We start from the raw sequence: 17,955 nt of genomic DNA, 5'->3' as shown, positions 1-17,955 counted from the left end.
GTTCACTGGGACGTCTGATCCCATGGTTGCTGAGGGATGGATTAAGTCCCTAGAAGTTACTTTCAGATTATGGAGCTGGAGGATGTTGACAGGGTCCGCTGTGCGACCTATCTTTTTGGAGGAGACGCCCGTCTATGGTGGGAGGGCGCATCTGTAGCTCTGGATCTAGCTACTCTCAGTTGGACGCGCTTTAGAGAGATATTCTTCTCTAAGTATTTTACTGATGACGTGCGTTCGAGGTTGATCAGGGAGTTTATGACCCTGAGACAGGGTGACATGACTGTTACGGATTTTATCCGTAAGTTCAAGAGAGGTTGTCACTTGTACCCCTGATCGGGAACGACGAGGGTGCCAGGCTTAGGCATTTCATGGATGGATTGTGGTCGATCTTGCGCCGTGATGTTAGGGTTGCTGGCCCTACGACATATGAGGTTGCTGTCTCTAGAGGTCTTACTGCAGAGCAGGATCGGAGAGATATCGAGAATGACCGCCAGGGTAAGCGGCCATTTCAGGCGTCCCACCGCCCTCCTCAGCAGCAGCAGCATAAGAGGCCTTTCCATGGCTCATCGAGGAGCAGAGGGCAGCAGCAGCAGTAGGGACGTGTGGTCCCGAGGATGCAGGAGTACCCGATTTGTGCCAGGTGCACACGCCGCCATACCAGAGTTTGCATGTATGGCTCTGGTAAGTGTTTCAAGTTTGGCGGTACTGGCCATTTGCTGAAGGATTGTCCTCAAGGGACATTGCCTACTCAGGGCAGAGTGTTTGCGCTCCATGCAGCGGAGGCAAACCCAAGGACTATGCTCTTGACAGGTATCTTAAAGCTTTAAGTTTTTATTTGGGCAAATTTTAGCATATTTAATTCAACGATTTTGTTTTAATTGCTTTGAATTATTGGGTTATAAGATTTGAACTTAGAAATTGTGATAAGATTGCATGTTCTATTCGGGTTGTTTTGGGAATCTAAGTTAAAAGAACTTTGACCTTTGCATGCCTATAGAATTAATTCTGGTAAATTATTGTGCTTAGATTGATGTTCCAACCTTTTAGGAAGAATATTTATAGGCGGAGCTTCTACGAGCGCCTTGATTGATTCGGGGGCCATTCATTCATTCATATCTGAGACTTTTGCGAATTCCATCGAGGTCAAGACGATTCGATTGGATGTGGCGTATTCTGTGGTTATTCCATCTGGCGAGGAGATGGCAGCGACTAGCGTAGTCCGAGACATAGACCTCGAGCTTCCGGGAAATCTTGTCTATGCGGATTTGATCGTGTTGTCGATGCCAGAGTTAGATATTATCCTTTGGATGGATTGGCTGCACAAGAACAGAGTACTTATTGATTTTCAGCGGAGATCTGTTCTAGTTCGACCACTTTGAAGGAATCGGTTTCTATTTGAGCCTGACAGGTACTTTAATGTGCCTATCATGATATCTTGTATTCAGGCTAGGAAGCTCATGCATAGGGATTGTCGAGCATTAATTGCGACTATTATATCTATTCCCGAGGTCCCCAGTCAGTCAGTAGCAGATGTCTCGGTTGTCAGGGACTTTTCAGACGTTTTTCCCGATGATGTCTCTGGTAGACAACCGGTACAAGAGGTGGAGTTTTCGATCGATCTTATGCCAGGTACCGCGCCTATCTCTAAGATGCCTTACAGGTTAGCACCGTCAGAGATGGTTGAGCTCAAGAAGCAGATTCAGGAGCTTCTTGACAAGGAGTTTATTCGCCCGAGTTTCTCTCCATGGGGCGCGCCTGTCTTATTCATGAAGAAGAAAAACGGATCTATGAGGCTTTGCATTGACTACCGGGAGTTGAACAGGGTTACAGTGAAGAATAAATACCCACTTCCGAGGATCGAGGATTTGTTTGATCAGTTGCAGGGAGCCTCAGTGTTCTCCAAGATAGATCTGTGTTCCGGGTATTAGCAGTTGAGGGTGAAATACGCCGATACTTTTAAGACTGCTTTTAGGACTCGTTATGGGCACTTGGAGTTCCTAGTGATGTCGTTCGGTCTGACGAATGCGCCAGCGATCTTCATGGATCTCATGAATTGTGTATTTCAGCCGTATCTTGATTAGTTCGTGATCGTATTCATAGACGACATTCTAGTCTACTCAAAGAGTCAAGAGGATCACAGCAGGCATCTGACCGCAGTAATGCAGACGTTGCAGAGGCACAAGCTGTTCGCTAAGTTCAACAAGTGCGAGTTCTGGTTGGAGAATGTGGCATTCCTAGGCCACATCATATCTAGCAGTGGTATTGAGGTAGACCCAGCGAAGGTTGCGGCAGTCAGAGATTGGGTTGTGCCGCAGAGTGCATCAGAGATCCGTAGTTTCCTTGGTCTAGCAGGATACTATCGGAAGTTTATTCAGGGTTTCTCCTCTATTGCAGTTCCACTCACATCATTGAATAAGAAGAATGCTAAGTACGTGTGGAGCGATGAGTGCCGAGAAGAGCTTCGATTCTTTGTAGCAAGCTCTTATTTCAGCGCCGATCTTGGCCATGCCTTCAGGGCCCGGAGATTTTGTATTGTATACCGATGCTTCGAAGCTCGGTATAGGCGCATTGTTGATGCAGCATGGGAAAGTAATAGCGTATGCTTCTCGTCAATTGAAGATACACGAGAAGAACTACCCTACTCATGATCTTGAGTTAGCTGCTGTAGTATTTGCCTTGAAGATTTGGAGACATTATCTATACGGAGAGAAGTGTCAGATCTTTACAAATCACAAGAGCCTCAAGTACTTCTTTACGCAGAAAGAGTTGAATATGCGTCAGAGGCGTTGGTTGGAGTTAGTCAAGGATTATGACTGTGAGATTAGCTACCATCCTGGTAAAGCTAATGTAGTAGCGGATGCTTTGAGCCGGAAAGTCGCAGTGATGGCTCATTTGACAATTCAGAGGCCTCTTCAGAGTGAGATTCAGAGGTTTGATCTAGAGACTTATAATCAAGGTAGAGTTCCCCATCTATCTACCTTGATGATTCAGTCTTCCTTATTAGACCAGTATTCGCAGCGGTCAGTCATCTGATGAGCAGTTGGCGAAGTGGAGGCAGAGAGATGAGACGAAGGGCAGTGTTTTGTACATAGTGAGTGATGGCATTGTTCGTTATCGAGACAAGATGTGGGTTCCTAGCAGCGATTCTATTCGAGCAGACATATTAGCTGAGGCCGACATGTCCCCGTACTCTATTCATCTTGGGAGTACGAAGATGTACAAGGATCTGTAGATGTTATATTGGTGGCCCGGTATGAAGAGAGAGATCCGGAGATTTGTATCCGAGTGTTTGACTTCTCAGCTTGTGAAAGCTGAACATCAGAGACCAGCCGGCTTACTCAAGCCACATTTCATTCCCGAGTGGAAGTGGGAGAACATTAACATGGATTTCATGGTTGGTTTACCGAAATCGGCTAGAGGCTCGAATGCTATATGGGTGATTGTTGATCGTCTTACCAAGTCAGAGCATTTCTTGCCTATTAAGACGAATTTCTCCATGATTCAGTATGCCAAGTTATATATCCGTGAGATAGTCCGATTGCACGGTATCCAGTATCTATTGTTTCTGACAGAGATCCGAGATTCACTTCCTCATTTTGGAAGATTCATGCATTCAGCGATAGGTACGAAGTTATTGTTTAGCACAGCTTTTCACCCTCAGACAGATGGTCAGACAGAGAGAGTTATTCAGATCTTGGAGCTGGGAATCGAAGTTGCCATTAGTGGAGTTTACCTATAACAACAGCTTTCAGTTGTCTATAGGTATGGCTCCTTATGAAGCACTGTACGGAAGGAAGTGTAGATCGCTTATTCATTGGGATGAAGTAGGCGAGAGATCAGAGTTAGGTCCGGAGATCATTCAGCAGACTGCTGATCTAGTAGTCATAATCCGTGACAAGATGAGGACTGCTCAGAGTCGACAGAAGAGTTATGCCGATCGGAGGAGGAGAGATCTAGAGTTTGCCGTTGGCGACCATGTTTTCGTGAAGATAGGCACCGATGAAGGGTGTCATGAGATTCGGAAAGAAGGGGAAGCTTAGTCCGAGGTTCATCAAACCATTTGAGATCCTCGACAGAGTTGAGACATTAGCATATCGTGTTGCTCTTCCGTCGAATCTGGCCGGGGTACACAATGTGTTCCATGTGTCGATGTTGAGGAAGTATTTAGCGAACCCTTCTCATGTGTTGAACTTTGAGCCGTTGCAGCTTTCTTCGAACTTTTCTTATGAAGAGAAATCAGTGCAGATCTTAGACTGTAAGGAGAAGAAGCTTCGGAACAAGGTGATCTAATCAGTGAATGTCAAGTGGCTTAATCATTCCGATGAGGAAGCTACTTGGGAGTCAGAGTCAGATATGCGGAGTCGCTTTCAAGATTTATTCAGTTAGTTCTAATTTCGAGGACAAAATTTTATTTAAGGGGGCACATATTTAATTAAAGAAAAACTTTGTTAATATTTTAATTATGTCCTAATTAGACTAATGGGCCTAATAGATGGCTTAATAGGCCTAATAAGCCTTGAAGGTGATTAACTAGTATTTAAAGTATTAAAATACATTAAACCCTACACTTTGCACCAAGGAAACAATCGGCCACACACTATTTTAATTCTGAAAAACTCTCCCCACCCCACCCTACACACACACGGCACACACACTATCAAGCTAGAAGAAGTTTTCGAAGGTTGAAGCCAAAGAACAAGCCAAAGTCGTCTTCCGTTCTTCGTCGTCAACGGATTTTCGAGCGTATAAAACGCAAAGACACGCCTTAATCTTCCTCTTCTCATCCATCATATCATAATATTGTTTAAATTATGTGTGCATGAAAAGCTTGAAGTTCATATGTTATTTTCGCAATATTGCATAACCATGGGTAAAAGTCATGATTTAAAGTTTCAAAAGCATGTTTTTATGATACTAAGGGGATGCCATGATGTCTAGGTATGGTTAAGTAAGGTTTATACATGTCTTAAGGTCATACACACGCACCACACATGCTGTTAAATAAAGGAAACAAGCTGGTGCAAGTTTCATGCTGTCACGTTGTGACAGCAGCCTCGTATGGGAGAGGAGCTCGGTCTGAGGGGCTTCGGGCTAGGATAGGGTGTCTCACTAGGGTCCTTGGTAGGGTGCACAACAGGCTGGTTCTATGGCTGGGTCGGTGGCTAGGGACCTGGGCACAAAATCGTAGAGTCCATGCTTGTTGGGAGTCCTCGGCCAAGCCTGTTGCTGGTGTTGGGCTTCGGTTTCAGGCTAGGGGGCTGGTTCATAAGGTCATGTCGAGTTAGAAGGAGTCTCTAGTGTCCTAAGCAAGTGCACATGGGTTGGGTTCAAGGGTGGGGCGTTGGCTGGAGCCACAAGCGCCATAACGTAGAGTCCTTCTTAGGTGAATTTCTCGGCCAAGCTTAAGGCATTATAGGGGCTTGCACGCTTTTGTAGTTTAGGTAGGTTTCTGAGTGGTCTAAGGGTCCAGGGGGTTAGTTTAGGATGTTGGGCAGGTTTTGGCTCGACTTAGTTCGGGGGTAACTCGTGAAAATCAAAAGTTGGCTCGGGGTCGAAGTTTAGGTGTCAAATAGGGTTTTTAAATAAGAAAAAATGGAAAACGGCTCACGGGGGTCGAGTCATGGTCCATAAGGGCTGAAATAATATAAAAAGACTAAATTTAGACTTTAGGAATTTTATATTAAAGTTTGGGATTTTTCGGGATTAAAACACCGTCAAAACAATTAATTAAAGACAAATGAAAACGTCTAAGTTTTAAGCCGAATAAAATTATGGGAAAATTCATGTAGGCTTAAATATTATTTGGGACATGTTAGAGTGAATGGAATTAAGAAAATGTCAAAAACGGGGAATTTTACGTCTCGGGGTAAAACGGTCTTTTTACACCTAGAAATTAGTAAACATCATGGCAGTGCCCTAAACGCGGTTTTTTATGGAATTATGATTATTTTTAAATGTTTATGAAATGTTCATGATTAAATTATGATTTTTAAATTTTAAGAGATTTTATGATTTAAGGATGACATTTAAAAGACATGTTGCATGCTTGGTTTCAAAAACAAAATGTAAGGTTATTCATGATTTTTATAAAGTGATGAGAATGTAAATGTTGAAGGAAGTGAAGTGATTGTGACTAATTCGTTAATGTTGGCGACGTCGTGAGGGTTATGGTCCTAGTGGGAGCCCGACGATCGTGTTTCCATCATTACGGTTATGTGGTAACGGTTATGTGGTAACGGTTTTGTGGTAACGAAAGAATGGAAATATCGTGAGGGAAAAAGGCCCCAGAGGGAGCCCCGACGATCGTATTTCTATTCGAGTAATGATTGGCCAAGGCCCAGTTGACCGGTGAGAGTGTTGCTGGTGTCCCCCGCCGCCCAGTACTGTGGTTATATGTAGATGGATCCATCGACCTTCATGTCATGATCAGAAAAGTCACAATTAACGATCTGAATTCAACAAAGGAAAAAGAAAAGGAAAAGGAAAAATGTTTATGATCATGAATATGTTTTATGTCATGTCATGTTGAGGAAAAAGGAAAAAGGTTAAGGTTTATGAAATGCATCATGAAAATATTTATGAAAATTTTTATGTTGAAGTTTATGCATCTTCATGAAAACGATATTTTAAGTACAAGTATTTTTCACTGTTATATGTTGACTGTATTACGTATTACTTGTTATCAAGATTATGGTGTGTTGAGTCTTTAGACTTCACTAGGTGTGATGGATGCAGGTAAGTTAGATGGAGGTCTTGATGGTTGACCTGACTAGGGCAGAAGGTGCACATAATCGAGGACCAGCGCTACATTTTCCGCATTACGTTTTATGATTACTGATTTAAGTTAAAGATTTTTAAGATTATTTATTTATGCATTTGAGAGATTTTTTAGAGGTTTAGTATGGGCTTTACCTTTCAAATTATTGCTTTTTAGGTTTGGTAAACAGAAGACGATTTCAGTTTTATGATTATTTCACTTGATTTTTAAAATGCTAGTTGTTAGTGTTTAATTTTAAAGGGTAAAATATTTTATAAAAATATTTTAATATGAGAAAGGTACATGGCCGAAAAATTGAGTGTTTATAAAAAAAAATTCTAGTACTTTTAAAGCAATAAAAAGGGCAGGACGTTTCAGTTGGTATCAGAGCAATGGTTCTGTTAAGGGTTGTGCCACCATCAGCACCGGAAAAGATCAGTCGTCAAGCCTCAGTCTGTAAGTTTACATGCTTTATATGATTCTATGATGCTACCTGCATAAGTACATGAATATTATGTTTACGCCACATGTTTAATAGCTTTATGATAATATATGATTTTTATGCTCTAGAATTTTTATACTGTGATATGATATGAAATAAGAAATTATTTGATTTCAACGCATGTTGGCTTCGTGGTGGAATTGGACTATGTTGATTTTTGGGTTTTAGTATTGACGTTCTACTTTTTGGGCTATAAGTTAATCGTGAATATTATGAATGCTTTTGGGACATGTATATTTTCTAAGAAAATATTTATGATTCGTGGTTACTAGTTGAATTAATTTTTGGAATTACTCATAAGTAATAATGATTCGAGGATTTACAACGACTTTGGGAATAAGAAAATGTATAAATTGAGATTTTAAGTTTTGATGAAAGATAATATTGACTATAAGAATCGATTTTGGGTAAATAGGTTTAAAATTATCAAAATTTATGTTATGGGAAACCAATATAAGGAAATTAAGAATGGCAAAAATTTATGGGTTAATCGTAGGATTTTCAAAATTAAGGATCAATTAGGATAATTTTTGAGGAAATTAAGAATTGATTTTGTAATTATTACGGAATTTGGGGACTAGTTTTAGCAATAAGCGAGAATTGAATGGGTTAAATGATAAGAATTTTGAGAATTTAGATTTTTAAGAATATTCAGAACCTTGGGATATATTGGTTTTAGTATTATAAGAAATTTTAATCAAATGTTTTTAAGGATGAATCGATATTAGGCTTGAAAAATCTAAGCAGTTAGCGGATGTGATTGGGATTTTAAGATTGAAATTTGATAAGTCGACAAACATTTTGGGTATAAATTAAGGAAAGTAATATACGATAAGTTTGATTATCCATCTTTTGATATTGGGAATTGTTAGAAAAATTGAAATTCGAGGTATAATAGTAATAGCATTAAGTGATTATGGGTCTTTTTAAGTTGCGATTTGAAAATAAGGATTTAGAAGGAAAATTTAATTGTGATCAAAGAGACGTAAGGATATTCTAGAACTTAAGTTTGATCAGAGTAGCGCAGCGGAAGCGTGGATTTTTGGGATATTAGAACTAAGCCTAAACTTTGAGTTATCTAGGTTAAGCGAATTTCGAGGACGAAATTCAATTTAAGGGGGGAAAATTGTAACGCCCCGAAAATTTAAAGGTCCACGCGAACCACATGCATACAAATTATTAAATTCTCCTGTATTTTAATTAAATGTTTTATTTGCATGAATTAATTATGTTGTGCATAATTGTATGTTAAAAATATATTTTCTACATTGTTGCATTAAAATGTATTTTTAAAGGTTATTCAAGTTGCGATCGAGGAACGGAGACCGAGGGCTGAAAAATAGAAAATGTTTTTATTAAATAATTGTTTTTAATTATTTAAAATATGTTTGATGTTTTCTTTAGTATTTTTGAAAACATAGGGTTTTGAGGTGATTTTATACGCCGGGACGTAAATTTTATCGGTGTTGGTTTTTCAACTAAAATACGAACTTTTTGGCAACCCGGCTAATAAATTCACATATTTAATTAAAGAAAAACTTTGTTAATACTTTAATTATGTCCTAATTAGACTAATGGGCCTAATTAGATGGCTTAATAGGCCTAATAAGCCTTGAAGGTGATTAACTAGTATTTAAAGTATTAAAATACATTAAACCCTACACTTTGCACCAAGGTAACAATCGGCCACACACTATTTTAATTCTGAAAATCTCTCCCCACCCCACCCTACACACAGACGGCACACACACTATCAAGCTAGAAGAAGTTTTCGAAGGTTGAAGCCAAAGAACAAGCCAAAGTCGTCTTCCGTTCTTCGTCGTCAACGGATTTTCGAGCGAATAAAACGCAAAGGCACGCCTTAATCTTGCTTTTCTCATCCATCATATCATAATATTGTTTAAATTATGTGTGCATGAAAAGCTTGAAGTTCATATGTTATTTTCGCAATATTGCATAACCATGGGTAAAAGTCATGATTTAAAGTTTCAAAAGCATGTTTTTATGATACTAAGGGGATGCCAAGATGTCTAGGTATGGTTAAGTAAGGTTTATACATGTCTTAAGGTCATACACACGCACCACACATGCTGTTAAATAAAGGAAACAAGCTGGTGCAAGTTTCATGCTGTCACGTTGTGACAGCAGCCTCGTAAGGGGAGAGGGCTCGGCCTGAGGGGCTTCGGGCTGGGATAGGGTGTCTCACTAGGGTCCTTGGTGGGAGCACAACAGGCTGGTTCTAGAGCTGGGTCGGTGGCTAGGGACCTGGGCACAAAATCGTAGAGTCCATGCTTGTTGTTGGGAGTCCTCGGCCAAGCCTGTTGCTGGTGTTGGGCTTCGGCTTCAGGCTAGGGGGCTGGTTCTTAAGATCATGTCGAGTTAGAAGGAGTCTATAGGGTCCTAAGCAAGTGCACATGGGTTGGGTTCAAGGGTGGGGCGTTGGCTGGAGCCACAAGCGCCATAACGTAGAGTCCTTCCTAGGTGAATTTCTCGGCCAAGCTTAAGGCATTATAGGGGCTGCACGCTTTTGTAGTTTAGGTAGGTTTCTGAGTGGTCTAAGGGTCCAGGGGGTTAGTTTAGGATGTTGGGCAGGTTTTGGCTCGACTTAGTTCGGAGGTAACTCGTGAAAATCAAAAGTTGGCTCGGGGTCCAAGTTTAGGTGTCAAATAGAGTTTTTAAATAAGAAAAAATGGAAAATGGCTCACGGGGGTCGAGTCATGGTCCATAAGGGCTGAAATAATATGAAAAGACTAAATTTAGACTTTAGGAATTTTACATTAAAGTTTGGGATTTTTCTGGATTAAAACACCGTCAAAACAATTAATTAAAGATAAATGAAAACGTCTAACTTTTAATGCCAAATAAAATTATGGAAAAATTCTTATAGGCTTAAATAATTATTTGGGACATGTTAGAGTCAATGGAATTAAAAAAATGTCAAAAACGGGGAATTTTACGTCTAGGGGTAAAACGGTCTTTTTACACCTAGAAATTAGTAAACATCATGGCAGTGTCCTAAACGCGGTTTTTTATGGAATTATGATTATTTTTAAATGTTTATGAAATGTTCATGATTAAATTATGATTTTTAATGTTTAAGGGATTTTGTGATATAAGGAAGACATTTAAAAGACATGCATGCTTGGTTTCAAAAACAAAATGTAAGGCTATTCATGATTTTTATAAAGTGATGAGAATGTAAATGTTGAAGTAAGTGAAGTGATTGTGACTAATTCGTTGATGTTGGCGACGTCGTGAGGGTTATGGTCCAGTGGGAGCCCGACGATCGTGTTTCCATCATTACGAATATGTGGTAACGGTTATGTGGTAACGGTTTTGTGGTAACGGAAGAATGGGAATATCGTGAGGGGAAAAGGCCCCAGATGGAGCCCATTTATGGGAAAAGGCCACAAAGAGAGCCCCGACGATCGTATTTCTATTCGAATAATGATAGGTCAGGGCCCAGTTAACCGGTGAGAGTGTTGCTGGTGTCCCCCGCCGCCCAGTACTGTGGTTATATGTAGATGGATCCATCGACCTTCATGTCATGATCAGGAAAGTCACAATTAACGATCTGAATTCAACAAAGGAAAATGAAAAATGTTTATGATCATGCATATGTTTTATGTCATGTCATGTTGAGGAAAAAGGAAAAAAGTTAAGGTTTATGAAATGCATCATGAAAATATTTTTGAAAATTTTTATGTTTAAGTTTATGCATCTTCATGAAAACGATATTTTAAGTACAAGTATTTTCACTGTTAGATGTTGACTGTATTACGTATTACTTATTATCAAGATTATGGTGTGTTGAGTCTTTAGGTTAAACATTTTTAAGATTATTTATTTATGCATTTGAGAGATTTTTGAGAGGTTTAGTATGGGCTTTACCTTTCAAATTATTGCTTTTTAGGTTTGGTAAACAGAAGACGATTTAAGTTTTATGACTATTTCACTTGATTTTTAAAATGCTAGTTGTTAGTGTTTAATTTTAAAGGGTAAAATATTTTATAAAAATATTTTCATGTGTGAAAGGTACATGGCCGAAAAATTGAGTGTTTATCAAAAAAAAATTTCTAGTATTTTTAAAGCAATAAAAAGGCAGGACGTTTCAGTTGTAATACCCGAGAAACCAATATGCGTAGATATGTGATTTCTATTATTTAATTTTAAATTATTATTATTTTAAGAATTGGTTGATTTAATTGCATTTAAATCAATTACGTTATTTTTAAGGATTTTAAATCTCGTATTTCAAATTTTAACTTTTTAGATATATACGCGAGACCGGACCGGAGATAGGAAATCGGAAATGAATTATATGATCCAAAAATATTCCTAAATTTATTCCGAGCTAAGAAATAATTTAATTTAATGAAATCAAGTGGAATTCAGTCTACTTTAATTAATTAATCACCAATTTTATTGTAGGCTTCTTAATTCATCAAGATTATGTTTAATTAACCTTTTAATCAAGCTTATCTAACATAGGATTCTACTTAGCAAAACTTAAACAAAATCCTACACTAATTGGAAAGCCAAATCTCGGTCATTTCCACTCCACACAATCCCAAACCATTTAACTTCCCCAACAATACAAATGACAACCATTCAACATGCATGTCCCCCAACTTGACATCATTTACTCACCCATGCATCATCTTATTAACCACCAACCTTCACCACCTTCTCCACTCGCCCTAGCACAAAAATTCAGAGTTTTAGCAGCTCCCAATCTCGGCCAAGACAGCAACAATAACAAGGTTTCTTCATTTCCGTTGCCGTGTCTCCCGGTTCGACATATCGTGTTGTTTATTGTAAAAAACAACTTAAGGCATGTGTATTTTCTCCCTTTTTCTCATCAATCAAGTGTATTACATATTTTTAGTATGATATATGTGCATGGTTTCGGTTTTATAGCAAGAAACCACAAGAAAATATTTTTAAGAACCATAGGCCATTCTCGGCCATCCTGTGCATGTTACGTTCCTTGCTTGTTTTGTTGATTTGCAGGTTGGCTCGGTTCCTAGGCTCCCAAGGCTGCTTATGGTCATTTCCTAGGGTGTGTTATGGTCTAGTTTGATCAAGGGTTCAAGCCCCAAAACCGTAATTTAAGTGCTCAAAACAGTATATAAGAAACAAGTGTCGCATTTGGGGTTCATTTGCTGTCAATGGGTTGTGTAGGATAGTGTTCGGGCAATGGCTGGCCTAGGGTTGGTAGCCATGGCTAGGACCCTTACCTAGAAAGCCTAGGACATGGTCAAGTCGGCCCTAACTGGCTTGAGCTATGTCCCAAATCGTTTGGACAGAAACAACTCAGGTTGGTCACGTTTGACAGTAAGCTCTCGGGTGGTTCTTGTTTTGTTCTAAGGTGGTTGATTGGTTCTTGGTTGTCCTATAGCCCTTAGCCATGGACTAACCAATGCCTCAACATGTCAAGAAGGTGTCGTGACCACTGGTTTGGGCCATGGTCAGTTTTTAATACCCATTTTTACAGCAAGTGACAAGCTGCTCCAGTGTGTGTTCTCGACAGCAGTGAGCTTCGGCTCTTGAGTCTTGTTCTTGGTTCTTGGTTGGCCTATGGCCATTAGCCCTGGACTAAGACATGACCAAATGTGTTACAGAGGTCAGTGCTTTTAGCCATTTATGATTTGGTTAAGTTAAGAAGTCGTACGAGAAATTACGGTACGAAGTGCCAAAGTGACTCTCCTAAGAGCGCCTCACGATTTTGGTTCCTTTGCACCTTAATTCATATTTGCAGTAAAATTTTGTGTAATTATAGTAAGTGTAAGAATATTTTGATCATGGCTAGATTTTGGTTCGATGTTGGTTCGGGTTGGTTCGGAGACATGGTTGAAATTAGAGTTCATGGTCTAGTTTGGCTCGTTTATGATGCATGCATGGCCGTATCTCATCAACTTCATTGATTGTGGTTCGGACATGATATTTTATTGTTATGCATTACATTCGATAACTTATTAAGTTTGTTCAGTACGGTTCGAGTATCAAGTCGTACGGAAGTCCCTAAGTCACCGTACTTCATTCGGGTGCATTTTAGGTCAAATTAGGGTTCCATGAGTCCCACGATAATTTACGTCACAACGAGCCTGAGAAACGATCCAACTAAGCCAAGCATAAGGGTTGTAAGTATATTTACGTGAAAAATATGAAAATGCTTTATTTTTGAGATATGCGATCTGTCTTGCGGCCATTTATGTTATGGGTTTGGAAGCCGACGCACGCAGTCGGGGACCTCTCCAAGTAGTATGGGTTTGGAAGCCAGGATTATGTACGGGTACGGATATCTAGTCCAAGAGATGTGGTGATCTCTACCGCCCATTATACTGTGTTTAGTCTGATCAGGCGATTATGTTATGGGCCACATGCTTTGACACATTATTTCTACAGAAAATTGCGATATGATATGATATGGCTCGTAGTGAGCAAATCTTTTACGTACGATTTTTATGATGTGCACGTATCTATATTTACTCATGCTTATGTTATCACGTTACGATTCAGTTTACGATAATTTTACGTCGCATGCGATCTTATTACGTATTTATTTGTTATTCACGATATATGCATGCTGGGTCTTTAGACTCACTAAACTTGATTGATGTAGGTACTGACGATGCAGAGGCTGAGGGCGGGGACCAGTAAGTTAGCTCGGATCGGCGGTAGTACGAACCCGAGGACCTCACGTTTAGTTATTCAGTTTTATGTTCAAACTCTTGTTATAACTTTTATTCATTTATAAGTTATTGTTTAAAACATTATTCAGTTTCCGCTGCTATGTTTATGTTAAACCGTTGGGTTATTTTACGAAAGTTTTTATACGTTGCAAGTTTATTTATTTAAAGAGAAAATTTTTAATAATTTTGCAAAATTATGAATACGAAATACGGGCCCCTCACAGACGAATTGTAAGTTCCAAAATTAAAACGACGTAATCCAACTGCATGCAAATCTAGGAAATATGAAAAAATAAGGAATTAATTGATTTTAATTGCAAATTGATTATGCGACATACTTGTTTATATGTTAAATAGGATTTTATTATCATCATGCATAAAATTGTATTTTTAAGGAATATTCAAGTTGCGATCGAGGAACGGAGACCGAGGGCTGAAAAATATAAAATGTTTTTATTAAATATTTATTTTTAATTATTTAAAATATGGTTGATGGTTTTCATATTTTTAAAAAATAATGGTTTTTTGAGGTGATTTATACGCCGGAACGTAAATTTTATCGGTGTTGGTTTTTCTACTAAAATACGAGCTTTTTGGCAACCCGGCTAATAAATTCAAAATTTATTTAAACAAAAACTTTGTTAAATATTTTATTAAATCCTAATTAAGATTAATGGGCTTAATTTAGTGGCTTAATAGGCCTAAGCCTAGTTAGTAATTTAATTAGCTATATAAAATATTAAACACCTAAAAACCCTACACCTAGCACCTCAAACTCACGGCCACACACTTTAGAATTCAGAAAATTCTCTCCCAAAAGCACAACACACACGGCACAAACTCACTGCAAAGTGGAACGAATTTTCGAAGGGGTTAAAGGAAAAGCTAGCCAAGGTTTCACTTCGTTCTTCGCCATCAACGGTTTTTCGTGCGTATATAACGCGAAGGCACGCCATACATCTCTTTTTCTCATCCATCATATCATATTATTGTTTTAATTAATGTGTGCATGAAGGACATGAGCTACTTTTCTGTATTTTCGAAATATTGCACTTATAAGTGTTAAATTCTGCCATGATGTTAGGATGAAATCAAGAGATGTCTTTTTTACATGATTTTAAAGGTCCTAAACTCACACCAATCGCTGCACCACAAGCTACGCACATAATTCTTTTTTCTGTCATGGGGGTTTTGGGGTTCGGCTTCCATGTTCCAAGGGGAAGGCTGGCCTGGGCTTGGGTTCAGGGCTGGCCTATGGTCTGGCTGTGTCAAGCGGAGAGTCCTAGCTTGGCTAGGACTCGGTTTAGTAGGGATTGGAAGGACTCCTACCCGAGAACATGCACAGATTTGTGCAGGGTTCGCACTAGCTTCCAGCGGGTTGAGGGCTCGTCCCAGGGCTCAGAGGCTGGGCTAGGTCAAGTCCTTAGGGTCATAGGTAGGTGCACTATAGGGTGGTTCAGAGTCTGGAGCGCCGGCTAGGTCCATAGGTTCACAAACTTAGAATCCATGCAGAATAGGACTCTCGGCCAGCATAGGTGGGGTGTTGGGGGGCTTTGTTTTTAATTTAGGAATGGTTTCTAAGTGATCTAAGGGTTCAGTAGGGTACACTAGGATGTTGGTCGGGGTTTGGATCAACTTGGCTCGGTGGTGACTCGTGAAAATCGAAAGTTGCCTCGGGGTCGAAGTTTAGGTGTCATATTAGGGTTTCTAACTAATAAAAATTGAAAAACGGCTCACAGGGGGTCGAGTCGTGGTTCATAAGGGCTAAATTAATATAAAAAGACTAAATTTTTAATTTAGGAATTTTATATTAAAGTTTGAGATTTTTCAGGATTAAAACACCGTCAAAACAATTAATTAAAGATAACTGAAAAAGTTTAATATTTAAGCTAAATAAAATTATGGAAAAATTCATGTAAGTTTAAATAATTATTTGGGACATGTTAGAGTCAATGAAAACAAGAAAAAAGCAAAATCGTAAAATGTCAAGTGCAGGGGTAAAACGGTCATTGTACACCTAGAAGTTAGTAAACGTCATGGCAGTGCTCTAAATGCTATTTTTATGATATTATCGTTATTTTTAAATGTTTATGAAATGTTCATGATCAAATTATGATTTTTAATTGTCCATGGATTTTTATGATTTAAGGTTGATATTTAAAATACATAATACATGCTTGGTTTCAAAACAAAATTATATGTTATGCATGATTTTTAAAGTGATGAGAATGTTAAACGTTGAAGGAACTGAAGTAATTGTGGCTATTGAGGTAACGGTATGAGGTAACGGTATGTGGTAATGGTAAGAATGGATTATCGTGAGGGGAAAAGGCCCCAGAGAGAGCCCATTTATGGGAAAAGGCCCAAGAGAGAATCCCGACGATCGTATTTCTATTCAAAAGAGGATAGGCCAGGGCCCAGTTGACCGGTGATAGATAGATGGATCCATCGACTTTTTGAGGTTTGAGTAAAGTCACAATTAACGATCTGAATTCAACAAAGGAAAAGGAAAAGGAAAAGGAAAAGGAAAAATGTTTATGATCATGAAAAATATTTTATGTTATGTCATGTTGAGGAAAAAGGAAAGTTAAAGTTTATGTTCGCATGTCATGAAATGCTATTTTTACGTAAAAGTATTTTCACTGTTGCATGTGGTTTTGTACGTATTATTTGTTATAAAGATTATGGTGTGTTGAGTCTTTAGACTCATTAGGTGTGATGAATGCAGGTGAGGTTGAGGGTGGGCTTGACAGATGATTTGACTTGACTGAAGGCGCACACAACCCGAGGACCAGCGCTTCTACTTTTTCCGCATTTACGATTTATGAATCATGATTTTTGTTAAAGATTTTAAGACTATTTATTTATGCTTTTGAGAGATTTTTGAGATGTTTAGTATGTGCTATACTTTTCAAACTTATTGCTTTTTAGGCTTGGTAAAACAATTGACGATTTAATTTTATGATTATTACACTTGTTTTTTTTAAATGTTTGATGGATGATGTTTTATATTAAAAGGTTAAAATATTTTATAAAAGTATTTTCATGTGGTAAATGTACATGGCCAAAAATTGAATGTTTTTTTTTAAAAAAAATTTATAGTACTTTTAAAGTAATAAAAAGAGCAGAAGTTTCATAATATATATATTTACAATTTAGTCTTGGGAATCTGACGTTAAAAGACCATGTTTGTCAATTTATAAGAAAATTGGATTGGAAGCATATCCTCGACTCATAGAAGGCATTGAAGCCGTTACTGAACGTAAAATTAGATGAAGATGCGAGCCACAATCACAACTACGTTGTATATATGTTTTTTAATTCTATGTCTTTTTTATTTTCTTTTATTAATAATAATTTCCTCCTCAAATTTCAAGAATATAACTCCCCTAAAAAAAAGAGAGAGAAAAAAATATATTTATATATATATAAAAAGTAAATAAATAACGGGCTGCAAAGTAATTTGTTCATTGTAATTTTTTTATAAATTTGATTGATATACTATAAATGTATTAAAAAAAATTTGTGCTAGATAAGTTTCAAAAGTAATCAGATGTGTCCGTTATATAAATGTTTATATATATATAGACATTTATGGTAGAATGTTTGAATACAAAATTTTATGTTATTGTAAAATTTTACAGTTACGTTATTTAAAAAAAAGAAAAAAAAAGAAAAAAAGAAAGGGGATTTTATACTTTGTAAACTTTTTATTTTGTTTTCAATATTAGTTTATTTAATTGTCTGCTTTAATAATTAGCCTATTTCAATGAGAGTTAATATTCATTACAACTCCATGAGAGAAAACTAGCTATTCATTAAATATTTTGACCTGAAAGAATATAGAGTCGAGGCTTTTACAATAATATTCTTGAAATTATACATGTTATGGTAGGTGGTGTGAATTATCTTTTTGACTATATTATTATAATTAATTTATAAATTTAAAAATTATATATATATATATTGTTACAACAAATAATTCATTTTTATACCTACAA

The 17,955-nt window shown here is 37.9% G+C and overlaps 1 protein-coding gene across 1 annotated transcript; it reads left to right on the top strand.

Annotated features, from left to right (window-relative positions):
- The first annotated feature begins 614 nt into the window (after nt 1–614).
- Nucleotides 615–2,194, top strand: LOC142541915 (uncharacterized). The gene is made up of 4 exons (XM_075648364.1): nt 615–810; nt 1,048–1,331; nt 1,446–1,660; nt 2,101–2,194. Exons 1-4 carry the CDS (start codon nt 615–617, stop codon nt 2,192–2,194), a joined length of 789 nt encoding a protein of 262 aa, XP_075504479.1.
- The last annotated feature ends 15,761 nt before the right edge of the window (nt 2,195–17,955 follow it).

The sequence above is a fragment of the Primulina tabacum genome, chromosome 4 (assembly GCF_025594145.1).
Source record: "Primulina tabacum isolate GXHZ01 chromosome 4, ASM2559414v2, whole genome shotgun sequence".
Taxonomy (NCBI): Eukaryota; Viridiplantae; Streptophyta; class Magnoliopsida; order Lamiales; family Gesneriaceae; genus Primulina; species Primulina tabacum.
This window is presented reverse-complemented; position numbering and strand designations above follow the sequence as displayed.

Excerpts from the sequence above, each read along its gene's own strand:
- LOC142541915 (XM_075648364.1), top strand. The coding sequence starts at position 615 with ATGCAGGAGTACCCGATTTGTGCCAGGTGCACACGCCGCCATACCAGA. Across the intron at positions 811-1,047 it reads AAGGACTATGCTCTTGACAG|GAAGAATATTTATAGGCGGA; the intron begins GTATCTTAAAGC and ends CCAACCTTTTAG. Across the intron at positions 1,661-2,100 it reads ATCTCTAAGATGCCTTACAG|ACGACATTCTAGTCTACTCA; the intron begins GTTAGCACCGTC and ends TCGTATTCATAG.